This window comes from Platalea leucorodia (assembly GCF_965183815.1).
Source record: "Platalea leucorodia genome assembly, chromosome: 11".
Classification (NCBI taxonomy): Eukaryota; Metazoa; Chordata; class Aves; order Pelecaniformes; family Threskiornithidae; genus Platalea; species Platalea leucorodia.
The window spans coordinates 21819054-21840541 of NC_138833.1; the positions used below are offsets into that span (position 1 = coordinate 21819054).

Below are 21488 nucleotides of genomic sequence, written 5' to 3' on the forward strand. Positions count from 1 at the left end.
CCAGCTGCCTCAGCGCGGAGGTGCCGGGGGGGGACCCGATCCCTGCCAGCACCCCCTGCCCTGGCTGCCCCGAAACACAGCCCAGGCTGACCTGCCCCAGCTCTGCGGGCTGGGAGGGAACCGCAGCTGGGACACCGCAGCCCGGTGAGTGAGCACATTGCCTGGGATGCTCCTGGGTGCAGGCAGGGCCCCAGGTGCAGGCAGGGCCCTGGGTGCAGGCAGGGACATGGCCCCAGGGCCAGCTGGGGGACATGGGCAGGGAGACGGAGGTGCGGGGAGCCACAGCCCCGCTCCACGCTTCTCCATCCCTACCCAGCCCCGCGCGTGGGGCTCTGCCGGGCTCACCCCCGCCTGGCTCGGGGAGCAGGGAGCCTGAGCGGGCAGCGTCTACAGTACCACGGTGGCAGCTGGGACGGCCACGGCAGCGCCCAGGAGGATGCCGTCCTTGGATGCATCCCGCAGGACAAGGGATGCAGGGGATGGCAGCTTTGCCAACCTCAGCTGCAGCCCAGCTGCTCGCACTGGAGCAGAAGAGTGCGGCTGGCGGCCACCCCCGACTCCTCATCCTAAACACCGGATACTCGCCGCCCTAAACACACCCCAAAGCGGCGACCGTTGTTCCCAGCCTGAGGGCTCCCAGCCTCCTGTCCCCTCGCCCTTACCCTGAGGCTTTCGCCGCGCTGCAGCCGCGCTGTTTGCGGTGCCGCCGCTGCGAAGGCTGTGGCATGGCCGGCTGGTAGGAACCCGCTTTCCATTCTGCGGTGATCTGGAGGAATGGGTCTAGCTGAACGATTGCTGCTCACCTATTGCGACTAGATGCTTCTGTTTCAGAAGAGTCAAAGCCTTTCCTACAATGCCTCTGTGCCATTTGTGGTAAAAAGGCAGGGACTCTTCATTTCTTCTCTTTTCTTTCCCCAGGGTTCGTTTCAGCAGCTCAATCGGTGTCGATGAAGTAAAAGCCCTGGCTGCATTAATGCGCTGTGGTGGGTAAGTACAAGGGGAACGTAAAGTACGCGGTGACTTGGGCATGGGATGGGGCTGTGATACCGTGAGTCAGAAAAGCTCGTTAGATGCTTTGAAAATCAGAAGTGCTCTAGAAGTGCAGGATGTTCCTCTGGGCACGGATGTGCGAGGGCAAGGCTTGCCGCGGCTGCCGAACACGCCACCGGCAGCCCGGGATGTTCGTGTTAATCAGGGAGCATCAAGCATCGCGCGCCTCAGATGCAGTCTCTGTGCCTGGGTTGTCATGGATTCAGCTCTGGCTGGTGGCGTTGGTGGCAGGCTCGGGGTCCGTATCCCGTCCTGCCTTCGGCTCCGCTCCGCAGAGGCCGCCTGGCACTGGGGGGAGCCATGCGTGGCGTGGGGAAGCGGTGGGCCCTTGCCGGGATTCACCAGCAAGGTCACGATTGCCGCGGTCGCCTTCTCCGCCCGGGGAGCAGGCAGACAACATCTGTCTGCTTTACCTGGTCTTTTCCAGATGTTCCTTTTGGTGGTGCCATGGCGGGTGCGAGGATCGATCCGAGGAAATACTCGGTGAGTTCACTCCTCTCCTTCCCCCGCCAACGGCCCATAACTCACGCTCCATTTGCGCAGCCCTTCCCCTCCGCGCCTATCACAGCGATGCGCTCTGACAAGCGGAGGGAGAGCTTTCTCGTGAGTAACGCTCACCCAGCGACTGCGAAAAGCAGCTCGGGGCGGGGAGAAGGGTGGTGAGCCCTGGTTTATGGGTGAGTGCATCTGGCCAGACGCGCACCCAAGGAGCCTTGGAGCAGGGATGCTCCTGCCGCTGCCTGCTGTGCTGGGAGACGGTGCAAATCAGCCCGGGCTTGGAAGGGCAGTGAGCAAAGGGACCAGGAGCTCACACATCTCTTTTTTTTTTTCCGATCCAGGGTCCCCAGCTGCTGTGAATGAACTCCCTGGAGACGTCAGGGTGTGCCCTGTACAGGCAGGGCAGGGCAGCTGCCGGATGCTGGACCGCGGCTCTGTGATTTTTCTTGGGGCTCGTAGTAACAACTGTTTTGTTGTTCTTGCACAGGAACGTGAGCTGGAGAAAATAACGAGGCATTTTACTGTAGAAATGGCCAAGAAGGGATTTATAGGTGAGAGCGGTTTTGTCCCCGTTCTGTGAGCAGCGTGTGGCTTGCAGGCAGGGGAGCAGGCAGCGGCTGCCTGGCTGGGCAGGCACCGAGGCTGCCGCTCACTCGCTGCCCGTCGGCTGCGCTCGCTGCCCTGGCGCGCTGCTCTCCGTTCACTGCTTTGCTCTGCCTGCGCTGTGAGTTTGGAGCAGGGGGAGCCTCCTGCGGCGCTGGGCACGGCGGGGCTGGCCCCCGGGTGCTGCCGGGCAGGGGTCTCACCTGCACGTTACCTCCATTCCCACCGGCCTGCGCGGTCGCAGGGAGGAGCGAAGGTTTCTCCTGCCTCAGCGCGTGATAGAGCGGTGCTGATCCCAAGGCAAAGACATTTACGTTCCTTCTTTATTTGAAAGAGTTGGGAAGGGACACGGCAAAGACCCTTCGAAAGCCAAGGACGGTCACGCCTGAGGGCAGCTGGGGAGGCTCTGGGGCACGGGCAGCGACACCCTTTGGTCAAGGGACAAGAGGCTTTGAACCGAGGCTGCACCCAGAGCTGCCGCCCACGGTGCCCTCAGGAATGGCCCTGCCTTTGCTCATCCCTTCCCTATCCTTCTGCTTCGCTGATACGGCAGAGAACGAGAAGGCTGAAGTCCTTGGCTACTGTTTGCATAATTTTGCTGTGTTTGGGGGACGTTTTTGCAGTCTCAGGAACCAGCGTTGCTTTTAGGCGCTGTACCAAGCTGGCAAGCGCTTTGGGGCAGACGGTGCAAAATCACCTGTTCCCGTAAGAAGAGCTGAGCTTCCCCCACGGCCCTGCCGTGTGCTGGTGCCGTGGCAGCCGATCGCAGCCCCTCGGTGCGAGGTGCGGGAGGATTGCTCGGGTTGTGCCTAGCTGCGGCGTGGTGCCTGCCAAGGGACTGTGTTTCTCACTGGATCTGTTTTCTGTTGAGATCGGCTCTTAGAAGCTGAACAGCGTGCTTGGAACATCACGTCCAGGAGCTCTGGAGGTGATAAAGACAGGCTGAGCCCATCCTTTATCCCACAGGCTCTGCTTTTCACAACCCTCTAACTAGCCAAGGAGATCTCTGTCCTTCCAATCCTAGTCTCCATCCAGCCAAAACATTCACCAACAACTGCTAGACCAGGGGCTCCTATTTGTGCTTCTCAGCCCAAGCTCCTGAGAGGGGGCTCTTACCAGAGCCGCGGCTCAGTTTTCAGCGTTCGTCCCCACGACTTTCCTCTCCCCAAACCATCTCTGCTCCGGGGCTGCACACCATGAACTACCCGCACGAGTAGGGAGCCGCGTGTGTTGGGGAGACAGACGGAGCCATTTACAATCCCAGAGGGATCGACCCCAAGGAGGTGGAAGATTACGAGCCGGTGAGTTGAGCCCAGTCAACCCAGCCCCTGTTCTCAGGGGGTGGTGGTCCGTGCCTGTCTCCGAAATGCCCACGGAGAAGGGGGTTGCCCCTCGCCTTCTGCAGAGTCCAGCCCTGAGGGCAGCGCTCGCCGCCGCCAGGCTGGGCCCAGCGGGGCTCTCCCGCTCATTCCAGGGCCACGGCACCGTAGTCGGCTTCCCAAAAGCCGAGCCCTGAGACGGGATGATCCCCATCCTCGCCGTTCCTGGGAAGCAGCTCACGAGGGAGAACGCAAGCCCGGGCGCAAGCAAAGGTACAGAGCGCTCGCGCCGCGCGCGCTCGCGCCGGCCCCTGCGTCAGCGCGGGCGCCAGCAGCCCAGCCCAACCTGCGCTTTCGGCGCTCAGCACCCCGGGGAGGTGTCACATCGCTGCACCCACAGCTCGCCCGCCGCACCAGAGGGACAGAGCCCGAGGCAGAGGTGGCAGGTCACATAATTCGGGGGAAGAGGAAAGCCTGAGCCCTTCCCTTTGCTGGCAGGGAGCAAGGATTGTTGGAGTGACCTTGGCTGGCTCTCCTGGCATCCTCAGTCTTCATCGCTGTATCAGATCCTCCCCCCAGGGCAGGGGAGATGATATCCTCGAAGGTACCGGGTGTCACAGTGTTGACACTGAAAATCCCAGGCAGCAGATAAGAGTGAACAAAGTCGGGGACTTCTATGAATACCAGCTTCTTCCCATCACTGTGGGCTCTAGGGACCAAAGGGACAGGGCGTGCTGGGACCGGGGACTCTGTCACAGCCCAGGTCTTTTGCAGCCCGAGCCTTTAATCATTCTGTGCGAAACACGAGGTCTGGGCTTTTGCTCACCCTGAACAGCTTCGGTGGGGAGGTGAGCGCGCAGACCCCTGCCACCAGAAGTGGCCTGGTGGGGGGGATCCAGCAGCAGGGAAAGCAGCCTGCCACTGGTTTCTCCTTTCCTTTCTTCTGCCTATCTCGCCTCTGCTCTGTTTGCGCTCTCAGATCGTTGCAGAAGCTGCCAACGGCCCCGCTACGCCAGCAGCACACGAGATATTCCTGCAAAGAAACATCCTGGTCATCCCAGTATGTCCATCCCCACGCCGACGGGGAGATGGCGGGCTCGTGGCTATTAGGGCCATACGGTGTCGTCAGCTGCGCCGATGTGGATCCAGCTGGGCTCTGCCAGGCTCGGGGCTCAGGCAGCGTTGATGGTGCTGTCTCAGCCAGCCTGGTCCCTGCCTTGTCCCCGGCTCCCGAGCACATCTCAGGTGCTGGTTTCCCTTCTGAACCCTCCTGGTTCTTGGCTGCAGCAGCGATAGACCTTCGGGCTCCTGGCCAGCACTGAATGTCCCGCGGCCGCTGATGGGCCAACAGCAAACCGTGCCACATCACCCGGGGTCGGAGCAGCCGGTGTCTCTGCTCAGAGGCAGTGCGGAGCCACCGTGGCTCTAGGATTCAGCCATCCCAGTAACCTCAGGACTGTCTCTGAGGACAGAGCCCAAGGGTACGGGGAAGGACCCAAGGCAGAGGAGGAGAGAGCCCCAGATGGGTCGTGGGTCTCAGGGTCGCCCTAAGCAGCAAATCTGAAGCATGTACTGCCCTTGGCAGGACGTGTATGTGAATGCAGGTGGTGTGACCATATCCTTCTTTGAGTGGCTGAGGAACCTGGACCACGTTAGCTACAGCCGCCTCAGCTTCAAGTACGAGCGGGAATCCAGCTACCACCTCCTGCAGGCATTGCAGCACAGCCTGGAGCAGCAGTTTGGCAAGGCCAGAGGGGAGATCCCCATCGTCCCATCCCCAGCGCTCCAGGCCTGCATGACTGTAAGTGTCTACAACCATGGAAGGTTCTCCTGGCTCACTTGTCCCACGTTCCCAGACACTCCTGTCTGCCGTCCCAGTGCTGAAAACTGAGCTCGTGGCACACACAGAGCCCCCTGTGCCATCATCCCATTAGTGGAAGGGATGGAGATGCCATGTGTGGTGGTACAGCCCTGCCATCTGAGGGTGCTGCTGGGTGCTGCAGGGAGTCCCTTGGGAGCCAAGCCATGTGCTGGAGCCGGCTGCAGAGGTGGCAAGCCAAGCTTAGCCCACCAGTAGTGGTCTTGCACTGAGCAGAGGAGCTGCATTTGATAAATGGGTTTGGGGGGTCAACCCCTAGCCTCTCCCACAAATGATCCACTTGTTCTCCCCATCAGAGAAGGACGTGGTGTATTCGGGACTGGCCTACACCATGGAGCAGTTGGCCAAGGAACCTCCACGCCCATCCCGGCTGTCGGGCCCCTCGCCTCGCTGCAGAGGCTCTGTGCTGTGGGTGCCCACCCACAGCACCCCATCACCGCTCCCGGTGGGTCAGCACGAGGCCTGGGTTCATCTTCCCAGTGGTGGCTGTGTCCACGCTTTGGGTAAAGCCTCGTGCTCAGCAGCGTCCCTTGTTGCTGTTGGGTCCCTGTCCCTCTCTCCATCCCCCTGAACCTGTGTTCCCCATTTCCAGGGTGGCTTAGATGAGCCAGTGGGTGCAGGGTGGTGCCGGCACCGCTGGGTGGGGGGTCTCAAGCCACCCCTCGGGGACGCGGCTGCGTGCCGTGCTGGCTCTGTCCCCAGGGGAGTGCTGTGGGAGGCAGCAGTGGGAGAGCATCTCCAGACCCGCTCGTAGATGGCTCCAGGTCTCACAGAACAGCCCGCTTGGTTGTTTGGTGTGGAGGTGACCTCTTCCCCTTCAGGTGCTCCTGGGGTGCTGCCTGCACCCTCCTCTCTGGGTCCTCTGCCCACCCCTCGGCCCCCAGACCCTCCCAGCACCCACCAGCCTCGCACCTCTCCTCTCTCTCTAGCAAACGATGACCGCGGCTGCAAGGTACAGCCTGGCCCCGGAGCGGAGAACCGCTGCCTACCTGGAGGAGGTGTTCGCCGTGTACAACGAGGCCGACTTCACCTACGGACACAGCACCCGGCCGGGTCACTGCCGGCCGCGCGGTGAGGGTGACAGTCCTGCTGCGCAGGGGGACACCGCGTGCTGCACAGCGGGGACGCCCTGGTCTCTAGAAATGGTTGGTTTGAGCATGTTCTCTCTCTGCTGCCTGGCTCTCAGCTCTCCTGATCTGGGGGCCGTCTTCCCCAACACCCCCTCTGCCCCCGCCGCTTTACAGCCTCCCGGGCACCGGAGGAAGCCGTGCTGCTGCTGGTTTGGGTCTGCTCGCCCATGGCTGGCAGAATTGGACAAGGGAAGGAAAAAACGCAATTAGCACTAGGGGAGGGGACAGCCCACGGCACAGCCAGCCCCAGGAACAGCCGTCTCGGCCCATTTAATAGCGTGCGGTGGGTGCTACAAGCACTGCTGCAACTGGCGCAGACACGGGGAGCAGAGCCAGGGTGGGGATTTGCAGGCATCAGCAAACCTGTTGTGTGTCCATGCTGACTGCTGCAGCTTCGCTCTTTGCTGGCAAAGCCGGCGAGCCAGCACGGGTGGGGGATTTAAGCTGATATTCATGGCCGGGAGACTGAGCCCAGCTTCTCAGCCCAGCCTGTGCTGCAGTCAAGGGGCTGGAGGCTGGCTGGGGACCCAGGCTGGGTTGGTGGCCCTGCCCTGGGGGAGCTGGAGGCCCAAGGACTGCGCTCTGGGGTGGGCACAGGACCCCCTGCCGTGGTGGACATCGCTTAGCGGTGTGTGGCAGCCACCTGCCCTTGAGGTGGTCACAGTGCAGCTGAGCGAGCCGCGGGTGCTAGCCATGTCCCCAGTCCCCTGAGGGGAGCAGGGTCAGGTAGGAAGGTGGGGACAGCAGAGGAGAGGCTCCCCTTTGCTCTGCGCTCCTGGAGGCACCTTACAAACACCAGCACACCCTGCTGCAGGGAGGACTGGGGGAAGCCTGCGCCCAGCACCCGAACCCCCTCTGCTAGCACAGCCAGCGTCTCCTGGGAGGGGACCGGTGCTCGAGCCCAGGACTGGGTCTAGCCTTGTCCTGGCTCGGGGTCCCCAGCCCCAAAGGGCCCCCCGCATTCACCTGCAGACGCAACGCACTGCAGCCAGCACCCAGGCAGGCGGCACGGGGACACCGCCTGCGCCCCAGTCCTCAGCCAGAGCGTGGCTACAAGCCCAGGGCACGGTGGCCTCACAAGGACCCAGCCAGAAGGTGTTTGTCCCAGCCCCTCATTCCTCTTCCCAAAACTGCCCCTGCCACCAAAGCGCAGGGCCACCCCTCTCCCCAGGGAACCCACAACCAGGACCAGGGGGCTACAGACGAGAGTTGGCTTTATTCACGGACACGGGGGCAGCTGTGTCACTGGCAGCTGCCCTCGTATTGCACATCCAGCGACGGGAGGCGGGGGGATATCCATGCCACGTCACAACACAGCGTCGGCACTACGGGACCTCGGGGAGGGCGCGGGCACCGTCACCACCCAGCAGGCTGGGGAGCGGGCTTGGGCGCCAAGGGTTCACAAAGGCAAAAGACCCGTCCACCCATAGATAGAGAGATATATATAAAAAAAAATAGTTCCACGATGACCGGAGCAGAACCACGGGGACACGCGTGCAAGCAAAATGTACAGCAGCCCGCGAGCAGGTAAACATGCTTCGTACGGACACAGACACGCTGGGACGCAGCCGGGGTTTATGGCGCTGGGAGGGATACAGAGCGATAAACCCGGGCTTCACGGACACACGCGCGCACACACACACGCACACCAGCCCCTGCGGGCAGCGCCCGCGGCTTGGCCACGCGCCGGGGCTCGGGGGCTTGGACACGGCGGGTTTTTCTCACTGCTAGACATGGTACGGAGACATGGACACAGTCCCTTGGAACGGAACTGGAGGAAGAACTCGTGAGCGAACAGGGCAGGGGCACCCCTGCTCCTCCCCGGCACGCGGGCACCGGCCGGGGCCGGCTGGGGAGGAGCAGGGGGCTACCGGCAGTTCGTTGTGCTGCTGGTGGAAGAGGCGAGGACGGGGATCCATTATGCCTCTGGCTCGTATTCCTGGTATTCCTCCTGTGGGACGGGGAAAGAAAGAGCCGGTGAGAGAGCTCAGGTGGGGCACGCAGCCCCTGTCCCCTCCAGCCCCATGCCAGCCCGCCCGCGAGGCCGCAGGGCTGCGTGCCTGGGGCACCCGGGAGCAGGCAGGCTCCAGGCTCTGCTCCGGACAGTGATGGCCACGGTGCGCAGAGCGCTGGCACCCCATGCCCTCCGCGGTGCCCTGCGCCCCGCTGCCACCCCGTCCCCTCACCTGTGGGGGCTCCTCGTAGTTCTCCCCCTCCGGCTCCAGCAGCGGCTCGACCAGCGGCTCCTCAACAGCCTCCTGGGCCACCTCCTCCGGCTGGGGGTGAACCGGGGGGGTCAGTCCCATGCACACAGTCCCCCGCGCGGCACCCACCCTCCCTGCCCCTGCCAGACACCAGCAACGCACCCGGGATGCTGGGGGCTCGGCGGGGGGTGGCTGGCAAGGGCACCCCGGGCACACACCAGCCCACGTAGCTGGGAGGTGACAGGCAGGGGTCCACGGGAGCAGGGCCTGGGTGTGCGCATCCCTGCACCGCTCCCAGCCCCGGCCCCAGGCGGGTGATGGGTGCTGGCACCGTGTGGGCCCTGGCGGGCTCCAGGCAGCGGCGGGGCCGCGGGAGCATCCTGCATCCCTGGCAGGGGAGGGTGGTGCTGGGTAACCCCTCCCCGGGGCTGGCAGAGCAGCTGGCAGGAAGGAAAGGAGGGCGGCCGATCCCCCCGTGCAGCAGCGGTGGCGGCGGTGGCCTCATTTCTTCAGCTGATGCTATTTTGGGCTAAGCTGGAAGCCAACGGCTCATGGGGACGGCGAGATGCGAAGCCGCTGCCCCTCCCTGCCCCTCCGTTCCCGCAGCTGTCAGGTCACCTCGCAGCCACTGGAGCGATGCGCTGCCGGCCCCGCGCCGCCGGCCGCCATGCAAGAGCCCACACACGTACACGTCCGCAGCGGCCCCGCACGCAGCCGACACGCTTGGAGCAGCAACATCTGCCTGCCCTGGGCACAGGCAGAGCAGCTTGGGACCCTCGGGGTCCCTCCCGCGGGACTGGGGAGCAGCCGAGGGGCTCCCCGCAAAGCCTGGGGATGTGCCAGCGTCCCCGCGGGCATGGCAGCGGCTGAGGGGGGGTCTCACCTTCAGGTCCGCAGGGAACTCCTCCTTCTTCACCAGCCCGGTGGCCGCCGCGATGTTGCCAGCGCCCGAGAACGCCGCTTCGCCCAGCTGGGACGCCTGCTCCTTCGCTTTCTCAGCCACTGCAAGAGCCGGGGGTGCCCATCAGTGCCCCTCCGTGCCAGGGAGTGGTGCCCAGCCACGGCTCCATGCCCCGCACCACCCAGGGGGTGCTGGTGGGGAGTTGCTGGGCAGGATCAGGCCCTCCCTGCTTCCCTGCCCAGGCGCTGGGGAGGGGAGGGGGCCGGGACGCTGCTCTGCAGCTGGGCAGGGAGTGTGAGCAGCCGCCGCAAATCCTTCGTTGCGGGCCCTGTTATATAAGAGGCTTTCGCCGGGTGACATCAGCCCCTCAATTAGCCTCCGATCTCGTTAGCGCGGCCACACTCTCGGGGCCAGAGGGGTACCGTGGCGGGGAGCCAGAGGGGACCGTACCTGAGGTGACGCCTTGCACCACGCCTTGGGTTTTACTCCCTGGGGGTAGAAAGAGACAGAGATGGGGTTAGAGGGGCTGGCAGCCGGGCTCTGCCATGTGCCATGCCCGGGACCCCGGCAGGGCTCTGCGAGCCGGGGCAGCGTCCTGCCCGCACCCCAGCCCGGCCACGCCGGGGCAGCCGGGGGGCCCAGCACCCGCCTGGCTCCCCGCAAAGCTCCTCCGGTCCCTGCAGGAGCCCGGGCTGGGGCAGCACAGGGCCACCGCCACGTGCCAGGTAGGGCAGAGACCCCAAGGCCCAGCGCCATGCCGGGGCACAGCCGGGCAGGGTGAACGCCGGCCATGCCGCTGAGCAAAGCCTCCCGCAGGAGCCAGGATCCATACCCAAAGCTGATGCCAACATGGCACGGGAAGCTCCACGGCCAGAGCGGCCCGGGGCCGGGTGCTGCCGCTGGCCATGCCGACCCTGCCAGGCTCCCTTCGGGCAGAGCGACACCGCCCGCAGATGCCAGGGCACCCCACGGGATGGGAGCGGGGTGTCTGCCGGGGCTGCGCAGCTCCTGCAGGCCGGGGCCTCGGGGCGCCCCTTGAGCTGCTGGATCCCCTTCCAGCGCACCCCCCCGGGCAGGGTAGGGGTCCGGGGCAGCCCCAGCCCTGCGCCCTCCCTCCCGCTGCAGGCAGGGGTGGCCTCAGCTCCCTCCCCAAGCCCCAGCCGGGCACGCAGCCTGCCCGGGAGCTGCCTCCTCCCCGCCAGCGATGTCTTCTAGGACTTGGCCCCGAACGGACCCCGGCCCCAGGGGCAGCACAGAGGGACCCCCCCGGCCGCTGGCTGGGCGCAGAGGCGATGCCGGCAGAGCCGTGGCGCGGGACACGCTCCAGGGCACGGCCTCTCCGAGGGGGACAAACGTGTCCCCAGCCTCCCTGCTCCCGGCCGGGCACATCCCAGCACGGGGGTCACCACCTCCATCGCGGTCCCTCTGCGCTCCTGCCCTAGAGCATCCTCGGGGACCAGCCCCGGCCCTGCCCCTGCCCAATCCTCCTGCCTGCACATGCCCTGTGGGCAGGGGGCGGGCAGGGCACTGCGGGCACCGGCCCCTCTGCCCCGGGGCACCCCGCCGGCGGGTGGTCGTGGCGGGGAAGGGGAGGGGCAGGCAGGGGAGAGGGCAGCGGGGCCGGGGGACCGGTGGGGACGGCGGCGGGGTGGGCAGGAGGACCCAAGGGCAAACGCAGGAGCAGGCAAGGGCAGGCAGAGGGGGCGGGCAGGGGACGGGCAGGGATCTGCCGGGGGGGCAGGCAGGGGGCAGGCAGGGGGCAGGCAGGCCGAGCCGGCCCTTACCGACATAGAGGACCCCCTCCTTGGTCTTCTCGGCGGCCTCGGCCACCCCCTGCTTGGTCTTCTCGGCGGCGGCGACCACCCCCTCCTTGGCCTTGGACAAGCCCTTCATGAACACCTCCATGGCGGCTCTGCGGGGAGAGGCCGCACGGCTTCACCCCGCCCCGGCCCCCCCCGGCCCCGCTCCCGCTCCCGCCCCGCGCATCCCCGCCCATCCCCGCACCCCCGCTCCCGCCGCCCGCCCGCCCCCGGCCCCGCTCCCGCCGCCCGCCCGACCTGGCTTCGCTAACGGCGGGGACCGGGGCGGGGAGGGGGGGCCGGGCCGGGCCGGGCCGGGCTGCGGCGGGGCGGGCTCAGTGCGGCTGTGCCGGGGCCGCGCTGCGCCGCGCTGCGCCGTGATGAGCGGGGGGGACCGGGCTGAGCCGGGCCCGGCCGTGCGGAGCCCTGCCCGGCCGCCCCCGCCCCGCCCCGCGCCGCTCGGCACCCCCGGACGGGGCCCGCCGCCTCGCACCTCGGCCCCGTCCCCATCCCGTCCCACGCTGTCCCCACGCTGTCCTGTCCCGGTCCCCATCACGTCCCATCTCCATCTCACCCTCTCCCTGCCCCATCTCCTGATCCCATCCCATCCTGATCCCATCCCAATCCCATCCCGTCCCATCCTGATCCCATCCCGTCCTCATCCCATCCCATCCTGATCCCATCTCATCCTGATCCCATCCCATCCTGATCCTATCCCATCCTGATCCTATCTCATCCTGATCCCATCCCATCCTGATCCCATCTCATCCTGATCCCATCCCATCCTGATCCCATCCCGATCCCATCCCGTCCCGTCCTGATCCCATCCCGTCCTCATCCCATCCCATCCTGATCCCATCTCATCCTGATCCCATCCCATCCTGATCCCATCCCATCCTGATCCCATCTCGTCCTGATCCTATCTCATCCTGATCCCAACCCATCCCGATCCCATCCCCTCCCCTCTACAGGCTGTCCCCATCCCATCCTGTCCCCGTCCCACCCTCCCCATGTTCTACCCTGTCCCTATGCCATTCCCATCCTCCATCCCATCCCGATCCCATCCCCTCCTCACCATGTCCTCTTCCCACCTTATCCCACTCCATTCCCATCCCACCCTGTCCCCACCCCATCCAATTCTGATCCCATCCCCTCCCCATCACATCCCACGCTCTCCCCATCCCGTTCCATTCCTATCCCCTGTTATTCCCATCCCACCCTCCCCATCCCATCCCATCCCATCCCAGCCCAGCCCAGCCCAGCCCAGCCCAGCCTCCAATCCTGATGCTCTCCCGCCCTGTGTACCATCCTGCCCTGCCCCATCTTGATCCCACCCCACACCATCCCCACCTTATCCCATCCCACCCCCCCATCCTGATCCCATCCCACCCTGACCCCCCACCCTCATCCCCCAGCTCCCTGCCCTAGGGGGGGATCCCCCAGCTCCCTGCTCCCCAGCAGGGCAGGCCTGGCACCCCCTCCCCACCAGCCTGCCCTCCCGCCCCACCAGCTGCAGCTGGGATGGCTGCCTCATCCCGCCCGCCTGTGGGCACTTAAGAGCCAGGGGCGGCTGGGTGGGAGCCCATACTGGTCAGGATGGCTACTGGGGAGCAGGTGAGTGCTTGCCCTGCGGGCTGGGCCTGGCAGCCCTGCCATCCCTTGGGGGCTCCCGGCTGTGGGATCCATGTCATGGGGTGGGGGTGGCCGTGGGGCCGCGGGCTCCCTGCTGGGGTGGCCGTGGGGCTCCTCAGGGCTGTCACTGCTTCCCCAGCGGAGGCAAGAGGAGCGGCGGCGGCGGAGGGCTCAGCAGCAAGAGCTGCTCCTGGCAGAGACCCTGGGCAAGCACCCCCTGCAGAACAGGTATGGGGGGGCCCGGCCATGGGCAGCCTCTCCCAGTGCTGGGAGGGGGGTGCTGGGGCTGGAGGGGGGCTCCAGCATGGCTGACCCTCCCTAATCTCCCCTTCCTCCCCAGGTGGGCACTGTGGTTCTTCAAGAATGACAAGAGCAAGATGTGGCAGGCAAACCTGCGCCTCGTCACCAAGTTCAGCACTGTGGAGGACTTCTGGGCGTGAGTGTCGCACGGGTGGGCGACGTGCCCCCTCCAGAGACCCCCCGGTGGGGGGTCTGGGCCAGAGGAGGGTGCTGGGGGTCCCTGAGGCACCTCTTCTTACCTGCTTCTGTGTCTTGTCTCTGCCCGGCGCAGGCTGTACAGCCACATCCAGCTCGCCAGCAAGCTCACCTCTGGCTGCGACTACTCCCTCTTCAAGGTGTGACACCCCCTCCGCCGCAGCCCCTTCTCAGAGCCTGCAGCACCCAGCGTTACGGGGGCACGCTGGGTGCCGGTGGGGCTGGCAGGGTGCCCTGGCCGTAGGGTGGGGGGGGAAGCTGGGCTGGGTGCTTACAGCTCCCCGAGACAGCTCTGGCCGGGTGCTTGGTGCCCCTGACCACCCCCTTGCCCGTCCCTAGGACGGCATCGAGCCCATGTGGGAGGACAACCAGAACAAGCGTGGTGGGCGCTGGCTCATCACCCTGGCCAAGCAGCAGCGGCACACCGAGCTGGACCGTTTCTGGCTGGAGACGGTGAGTGCGGCCCCGCTTGGGCTGGCCCACGGGATCCCGGCAGCCGAGCCCCAGCGGGGACGGTCCTGGGCTCCCCTTCTCCTCCCGGCAGCTGCTGTGCCTCATCGGGGAGATGTTTGATGAGTACAGCGACGAGGTGTGTGGGGCCGTCATCAACATCCGCGCCAAGGGGGACAAGATTGCCATCTGGACGCGGGAAGCGGAGAACCGGGAAGGGGTCACCCACATCGGGTAACGCAGCTTTGTCGGGGGGCTGTGTGGGGCCAGGTTTGGGGGCAATGGGGGTCCCTGGGCAGGGGGCCGGTGGGAGAAGCGATGCTGCCCTGTTCACACAGCTCCTTCCCTTCTCCAGGCGCGTCTACAAGGAGCACCTGGGCCTGTCGCAGAAGGTGGCCATTGGGTACCAAGCCCACGCGGACACGGCCACCAAGAGCGGCTCCCTCACCAAGACCAAGTTTGTGGTGTGACTGCGGGGGGAGCTGGGCGCTGCCCGCGGGGTCCCCCTGTCCCTTCCCACAATGAATGGCTGCAGCTGAGCACCGTCTGTGTGTCCGGGGCTGGGTCAGGGCTCTGGCACCCTGGGGTGGCTCTTGCTTGGGGAGGGGGGGGTCTCCTGGGAGGGGGACGATGCGTTGCCGTGTCCTGCACCCACCGGCTGAGCGAGTGGGGCCGGGAGCACAGAGCTGGCATCGCCCGGGCATCGCTGTGGGCTTGGGGCTCTGCATGCGTCCCCCTGCCTCCCCCAGTGCCTGGGACCAGTGTCCCTCTCCCTGGGGCTGTGGGGGTGTCCCTCTGCTCTGGGGGACCCTGGATGGTCCCCAGGAGGACGCTGGGCTCTGTCCTCCCCTGGCTAAGGCACGGGCACAGCTCGCTGTCCTGCAAGCCTGGGTGTGGGAGGGGGTACCAGAGCCCAGCTCCCCTAGGTCGGCTCAGCCTGGGGACCTGGTCCCCATCTCTCCCAAGCCCCTGCACCTCGGTGGGACACGGGGCTGCCTTCTCGGGAAGATCAGCCGAGGGCTGCCCACCGCGGCATCGTCCCCACGCTGCCCACCTCGGGCGGTGTTTGCTCACATCCCCTCCCATGGGCACCTGCAGCACAGGTATGAAGCTTATTTGCTTCCCAAGGGTTTACTGGTGCCAGACCTGCAGATTCACATCCCCAGCCCATTGAGCCCTGGGAGTTTGCTGGCTCCTCCTTTCCATGGCTCATGTCCTCTGCTGTCCCTCCTGGCTGTCCTGGCCCTGGCTGCAGAGCGGCCCCCTTACTCCTTCTCCCCGATCCAGCCCAGCCCACGCTGTGCCCTTTAATCATTTATTTGTGTTTTTGCTTGTTGGATCTGTCCTTCCCCTCTGCCTCTTCAAGTTCTTGAGGGGGAGCTGCCTGCTCCCCTCCTGACAGTGCTGCCTCCCTGCAGCCTTCCTCCATCCCCTCCCGGAGCACCAGGCAGCTCCAGCTCAGCCCAGGGCTGCACCCTGTCCAGGGCAGTGCCTCCAGCCCATCTGTGCCTCCCTGCGAGCCCAAAACCGGGGCCACTCGTCGCCCACCGCTGCGTGGTGGCCGTGCTGGCTCAGTGCTGCCCTGCCTGCAGCTGGGGCTGCTGCCTGCACCTGGGGTTTGCAGCGAGCTGGCCCTGCAGGACAGAGCCTGGACTATGTCTCTGCTATTGCAGTTGGTTGAGGCATGTCCAGCCACCGCTCTGCAGGCAGGCGATGCGGCCGTGGCACCCCGGACCCTTCGTTGCCTGCGGTGCAGCCCCCCGGGCTTCGCTGGAGCGTGCCGAGCTCTGCCCTGCTCAGGGACGCTGCGTGGCTGCACAGAGACGTGTCCCTGGGACTCGGCTGCCCTTCTCCAGGGCCACCAGCCCTGCCTGCAGCCTGCCTGCCCTTCGCCACCCACCCTGTGCCAGGCACGCCGGGGGTGAGAGATGCTGCCGGAGAGGGGAGGTCGGAGCTCGTCCCTGGCATGCAGCGTGCCAGGCCCCATCCCCGTGTCCTTGTGTCACATGCTGGCCCTGGGCTGCTTCTCTGCGCAGGTAGAAGGGGGACAGGACCCTGCTGCCTGTAAGGCAACTGGGGCATGGGTGCTGCGGGCCATGCTGGCCACATGGCCGGGAGCAGGGCCAGGCAGGGAGAGGGGCCCAGTGGCATGGGGGTGGCTGTACCCCCAAGCCTGGGGTGCCTGCAGGCGGGGGACCCGGGGGGCTCTGAAGAGGGGACCCGGGCGCAGGGTCTGCCTGCCCCGGCTGGGGCTGGGGGCTGCAGCCTGCCCTGCCTGCCGTCGGTCCGGACCGGCAGCGCGTGCCGAAAGGCGGGCAGACCGGCTGCTGCCTGCACTGCCTGCCCCTCGCCACGCGATGGTGCCGCTCGCCCGGCCTTGGCCAGCTCCGACACGGCAGGGCTGGCACCCTGCCCTGCCTGCAGTGGGATGCCCTCCTGCCTGCAGTGGGGGGGGGAGGACAGAGCTGCCCAGAGGCAGGCAGGAGCCACGCGTGGGGCGCGGGTTGTGGGGTGCCCAGACCCCCATCCAACGCACCCTTAAGGCCCCCCCTCCCCCCCAGCAGTGGCAGCGTGAAGTGGGCGTCCCTCTGTCCGTCCCTCTGTCCCTCCAACCCACTCCTCTGCCTGGCGTGGGCCCCCCCCATCGCCCCCCGCCTGGCCAAGGCTACCGGGGGGGGTTGGTGGCGGAGGCTGCCGGGGCTCATTGCCATTCGCATGCAGCCGTGGTGGGATTTCATTTGATCGGAAAAGTAATAGGGGCCATTTATCTCCGTGGCTTTATGGGCTCCTGGTAGCCCCACAGCCCAGCCAGGCCAGGGGCTGGTGGCTGGCGGTGCCCACCTGGAGGCCATTGCATCCCACACCCTTTGGGGACGTGACAGCCTCCATCCTTGGCTCCAGCACCCCGGGGTCTCTGCCTGGGGGGGAAGAGAGTGCTGAGAGGTGGAGGGCACTCGGGGACCCCCCGGGTGGGCACAGCGGTGGCCGGGAGCCACCCAGTGAGCGCAGCAGTGCCAGGACTGCCCCCGGCCTGTCTCACGCCGGGCAGCTGTCCCAGCTGGCAGCCGAGCTGGCAGCCCTGTCAATAATCATAATTAAAAATTAATACTAATCAAAAGGGAGAGGCAGATGGCAGCAGACATGCGGCAGGGCTGCAGGTGGGGGTGGGGGGCACTGGGGCCAGGGGGGCCAGTGAGGACAGGGATGGGGGGGGCAGGGGAGCCATGGGGTGCGGTGGGGCAGGAGGGTCAGGGTGCCGTGGGGTCCGGTGGGGATGGGGGGTGCAGGGTAAGGGATCCATAGGGCACAGCAGAGGTGGGGACGTGGGGCCAGCGTGGCTGTGGGGCACAGCGGGGATGGGGACAGCAGCACAGCGCTGGCCTGGCACAGGGATGGGGACCCGTGTCCCCCTCTCCGGGTGGGTGGCGCAGGTTGGTGGTGCCGGGCGCCCGCCCAGGGTCACCTTGCCGGCAGCTGACGTGCAGCCAGGGCTGGGTGATGCTGGTCCGCACCTCGGCTCGGCAGGCTGCCAGCCTGGCCTCTCCCTGCACCACCGTCTCTGATGGCTCCGGCAGCGAGGACGGATCCTGCCTCCTGCCCCCAGCACACACCCGGTGCCAGGCTGGGTGCAGGCACCCATCCTGCTGTGACCGGTGGGTGCTGCAGGGTTAAAATCCCCCAAAGTAACTAGGGAAAGAGCTGCTGGCTCCGTGGAGCGTGGGCCGGGGAAGAACAGGCAGCGCTGGCTCACTGTGGGAGTGGGCAGGCAGCGCGGCTGCCAGCGCTGGGGCTGTGCCACACCGTTCCCGTGGTGCCTGCGCCCACCTCCCTGCCCCACCGCCTGCCCAGGGGCCACGGGGATGCTCTGGGCCCTGGCAGAGGTGACGTGGGCACGCAGGGGACCTCCAGCCCTGGGTACCGCCAGCATCCCCGGGGGGACGGGTGCCCATGAGGTGCCCTGTGCCCTCCCTGCCCACCCTGCTGGGCCCTGCCGAGGGCGCAGGCTGAGCTCGCCCGCCATCCGTGAGCACCATGGCGTGCGATGAGGGGTACCCAGGGTGAGGGGTACCTACAGCGCACCGTTCCCATGACAACCTCCCCGGAGACAGCAGGCACTGCGGGAGAAGTGGGAGGCGAGGGGCCCACGGGCCCCTCCACGCTCGGGCGCCTGCATGGCGGGGACTCAGCAGGGCGCAGCAGAGGGGCTGCACCCATGGGTCTTGCTCCCAGCCTTGGGCTCTGCCTGCCCCATCCTGCTCCCTGCCCGCTGTCCCTGCAGCGCGGGGCAGGCAGGCACGGTCGTGCTGGCGCTGCCCGCCCGTGCTGGGTTTGCATGGGGGGGGTTGCAGAGCAGGGTTTGCATGGTGGGATTTGCACAGCAGGGTTGGCATGGAGGGTTGGCATGGAGGGGTCTGCACGGAGGGGAAGGGGTTAAGTGCCTGCAGGTTTGTCCCCAGTGCCAGCAGCAGAGGATGGGGGGAGAGGGGGACAGTATCTCCTGCCCTGCGCTGCAGGGAGCCTGTACCTGAGAAGGGTCCCTTGCTGTCACTTCTCATCTGCATGACAGTGGTAACCAGGCTCCTGCAACACGGCTGAGCACTCTCCTTCCCCCGCAGGGACGGGCTGGCGCTTCCCGCTTGGCAGAGGCAGGCGGGAGCAGCGGGCGGGTGGGATGGGGACAGGGATGGGGACAGGGACAGGATCACGGCCACAAACCTGCAGGCATCAGACTTTCAGGCCTGGCTGCGGCACGGTGCTGTGGCAGGCTGCAGGCAGTGCCCGCCGCAGGCAGAGCTGACCCCCGCCGCTCTGCCCCGGGGCCCCCTGGCCACCATCACTGTGGGGTTTGCTCTGCTGGCCCTGTGCCATGGCCTGGGTGGCCCTCGGCTGGCTGGCACATCCCCACGGGGCCTGGTCCCCCTGCCAAGGCGCCGTGCCCAAGCTGTCCCTGAGCCTCCACCATGGGCATGGTGCAGCCCGGTCCCTCGGCTCCCCCAGCCGATGCCACCAGCACGGAGGGACCAGCCTGTGCCTCCCGCAACACAGATGCATCCCAACAGCTGGGAAAGGGGGGGATCCATTAGCACCCCAATGTCCTCCTGGCATGGCACAGGGACCGGCCACTCTCCTGGCTCGGGGAGCAGCCGCCAGCTCTGCGGCTGCCAGGACGCAGGGCACATGGCGGGCAGTGCCACCGGTGCCTGTCCTTTCCCTCCTGGCCCTGTGCACCCCAATGTTCCTTTGCAAGGGGCTGGTGATGCTGCAGCCCCCAGCCAGCCCCCTGCCAGCACCCAGCCGGGGGGCTGCCAGGCTCCCTGCCCGGCTCCCTGCCCACCCACCTCAGCGCCGCGTCTCTGGCTGGGAGGGCTGGTGTTTCCCAGGCGGTCGATGCGCCCATCGATCCCGCACGGCTCCGTCGGCTGCTCTCCCACCGCCCTGCTAATTAATTGTCTGCTGCTGCTGCTGCTGCTGCTGCGGGAGCGCCGGGCACCCAGGGTGCCTGGGCTGCCTGCACCCTGCCCTGCCTGCCCTGCCTGCCCTGCCTGCCCTGCCTGCGAGCTCACAGCCCCTGCCCCACACGGGGTCTGGAGGCTCCGTGGGAGCTGGCACCCGCCTCGGACCCACGCCTGACCCACCTGCGCCGCAGAGGGGGGGCTGCATCAGGCTGGGGAGGGGGCTGGCAGGCCCTGGGCTGCGGTGAGGGGCACACGGGGCTGGGGGGGGTTGGGGGGCAGCACAAGGTCCCTTTCAGCCCTGTTGGCTGCCCGTGTCCAGGACACCCTCACGCTGCTCGCAGCCATGCCCGCCCCAGCTTGTGCCAGCCCCCAGCCAGGCGTGGGGACAGGGACGGGGACGCTGCCTTTGTGCCGGGCTGTAATGAGATTTCTGCTTGGCTGCCTGGATAGAAAATCCCAGCCGGAGGATGCGAAAAGCCTCTCCGAGCCCCAGCAGCCTCCTGCCCCTGCCCACCCTGGGGCATCTGGAGGTGCCCCTGCCCCAGCACCCACGGCGCTGCCGGGGAGGTATCGGCACCAGCTCCGGCTTGGAGCACCCGCTGCGCTGGCTGGCACGGGGCACCCATGGGATGCAGAAGCCAGCAGCTTCGCTACCTGTTCACCCCCCTGCCCCCGTCCCAGCCCCACGCTGCCACCGGTGCAGCCACCGCACGCCCGGGCTGGGGGTGCCAGGCACACCCCTGGGGACCCCGGGCCGCACAACGCCGCCATGCCCACCCTCCCATCTGCCCGGGCGCAGGCACCAGCACCCCAATGCCTCCGACCGCTGCTGCCGCCGCTCTCCGGTGAGGTCCCGGCGCTGTGGCACCACGTCCACAGGACCCGTGTGTGCACGGTGGCACCGCGCAGTGCCCCAGCCCCTCCAGCCACCCCCTTCTCCCCCACGGCAGCAGCAAATCCGTCTCCTTAAAAAGCGGGGAGCGGCTCTGCGGGCGCTGGGGGCTGCAAGGAGCGGGCTGTGCCGGGACGGGCTCTGCCGCGTGTCTTCATGGAGCCCTTCCCGCCCCTGGCGCCGCGCGCCGTTAATCTACTCTTGCAAATGGCTAATTTTGAAAATCCTCTTATCAGAATTAGGTCCTCAACATCCATATTTATTTACTTTTCATTTTCATAATCTTTCTGTTCCTCATGCAGCTGGGCTTGTTCTTGGGCTCCTGGCTCCATGGCCGAGCATCCCTGTGCAGGATGAGGCCCAGGATGTCCCATGTGTGCTGTGCCATGCCATGCCATACTCTGGCATGTGTCCCTTGCACAGCACACGTGTTCCTTGCACCCTTGGCTCTGCCGTCGACACCGGCAGTGCCCGCTCCCCGCCGGAGCACCCTCCTGGCCCCAGCACCCTGCACAGCCCCGTCCCTGCCTGGCGCCAGGGTCCCGGCCGCATCCTGCTCGCTGGGCCATGCATTGGGCATTGTTTATTCATCAGCACCTTCCCTGTTGGTAACTCAATTAGGCAGACGGCGGTTTTGCTAATACAATGGTGTTTAATATTCGACTTCCTTAAATACCGCAAATGGATGGGGAGGCAGCGCAGGGGCGATCCATTATACATGAGCTCAAATACTTATTTAAATATTTGATGGGAGTTTAGAAAATCTCGGGGCTGGCCTTGCCCGTGGCTGCCGGGGCTGGGCAGGAGGTCGGGCATGGCACGGGCAGGGGCTCTGCCGGAGCCAGTGATGGGTGGGAGCTGCTTCACCTCCGCCGGCCCGGCTGGACGTGGCACCCAGGGCACACGGTGAGAGGGGAGCGGTGCCGGGGCGGTGCTGTCCCCAGGGAGGTGGCAGCCACAGCCCATGGAGCCCGGGTACCACCGCCGGGGTACCACCGCCCGCCGGGTGATGCCCTCCCTCCACCCCAGTCCAATTTCTTTTGGGAGAAAGCCTTGGCACAATGGCTGCAGCACATGGCTGAGCCACGACCACGGTGCGCTGGAGAAGAGAATTAATTTTTAATTCCATCTTAATTACTCTGAGTAATAATCCATTTACAGCACCCAGTGGGGCCAGTGG

The 21488-nt window shown here is 66.5% G+C and overlaps 2 protein-coding genes and 1 pseudogene across 5 annotated transcripts; 2 read left to right on the top strand and 1 right to left on the bottom strand.

Moving 5' to 3' along the window:
• Positions 1-725: 725 nt before the first annotated feature.
• LOC309596234 (glutamate dehydrogenase 2, mitochondrial-like) lies at positions 726-7105 on the top strand (annotated as a pseudogene). Its single transcript has 10 exons — positions 726-736; positions 919-983; positions 1478-1533; positions 2036-2099; positions 3271-3452; positions 4450-4530; positions 5056-5271; positions 5942-5959; positions 6279-6420; positions 7077-7105. The product of its transcript is annotated as a glutamate dehydrogenase 2, mitochondrial-like (transcript).
• Positions 7106-8356: 1251 nt separating this feature from the next.
• Positions 8357-11495, bottom strand: SNCB (synuclein beta; the record flags this gene model as incomplete). 3 transcript variants are annotated; one of them, XM_082323875.1, is made up of 5 exons in its annotated part: positions 8357-8430; positions 8666-8755; positions 9567-9685; positions 10035-10073; positions 11369-11495. In XM_082323875.1, the coding sequence occupies 5 exons, from the start codon at positions 11487-11489 to the stop codon at positions 8398-8400; spliced, it is 402 nt and encodes a 133-aa protein (XP_082180001.1). The 3 variants fall into 3 exon arrangements, with proteins under 3 accessions (XP_082180001.1, XP_082179999.1, XP_082180000.1); XM_082323873.1 differs by lacking the exon at positions 10035-10073 and having other exon boundaries at positions 11369-11489; XM_082323874.1 differs by lacking the exon at positions 8666-8755 and having other exon boundaries at positions 8398-8430; positions 11369-11489.
• Positions 11496-12979: 1484 nt separating this feature from the next.
• On the top strand, positions 12980-14430 carry EIF4E1B (eukaryotic translation initiation factor 4E family member 1B; the record flags this gene model as incomplete). Its single annotated transcript, XM_082323880.1, has 7 exons — positions 12980-12997; positions 13155-13243; positions 13356-13451; positions 13587-13650; positions 13850-13963; positions 14055-14194; positions 14316-14430. 7 exons carry the CDS (start codon positions 12980-12982, stop codon positions 14428-14430), a joined length of 636 nt encoding a protein of 211 aa, XP_082180006.1.
• Positions 14431-21488: the final 7058 nt, after the last annotated feature.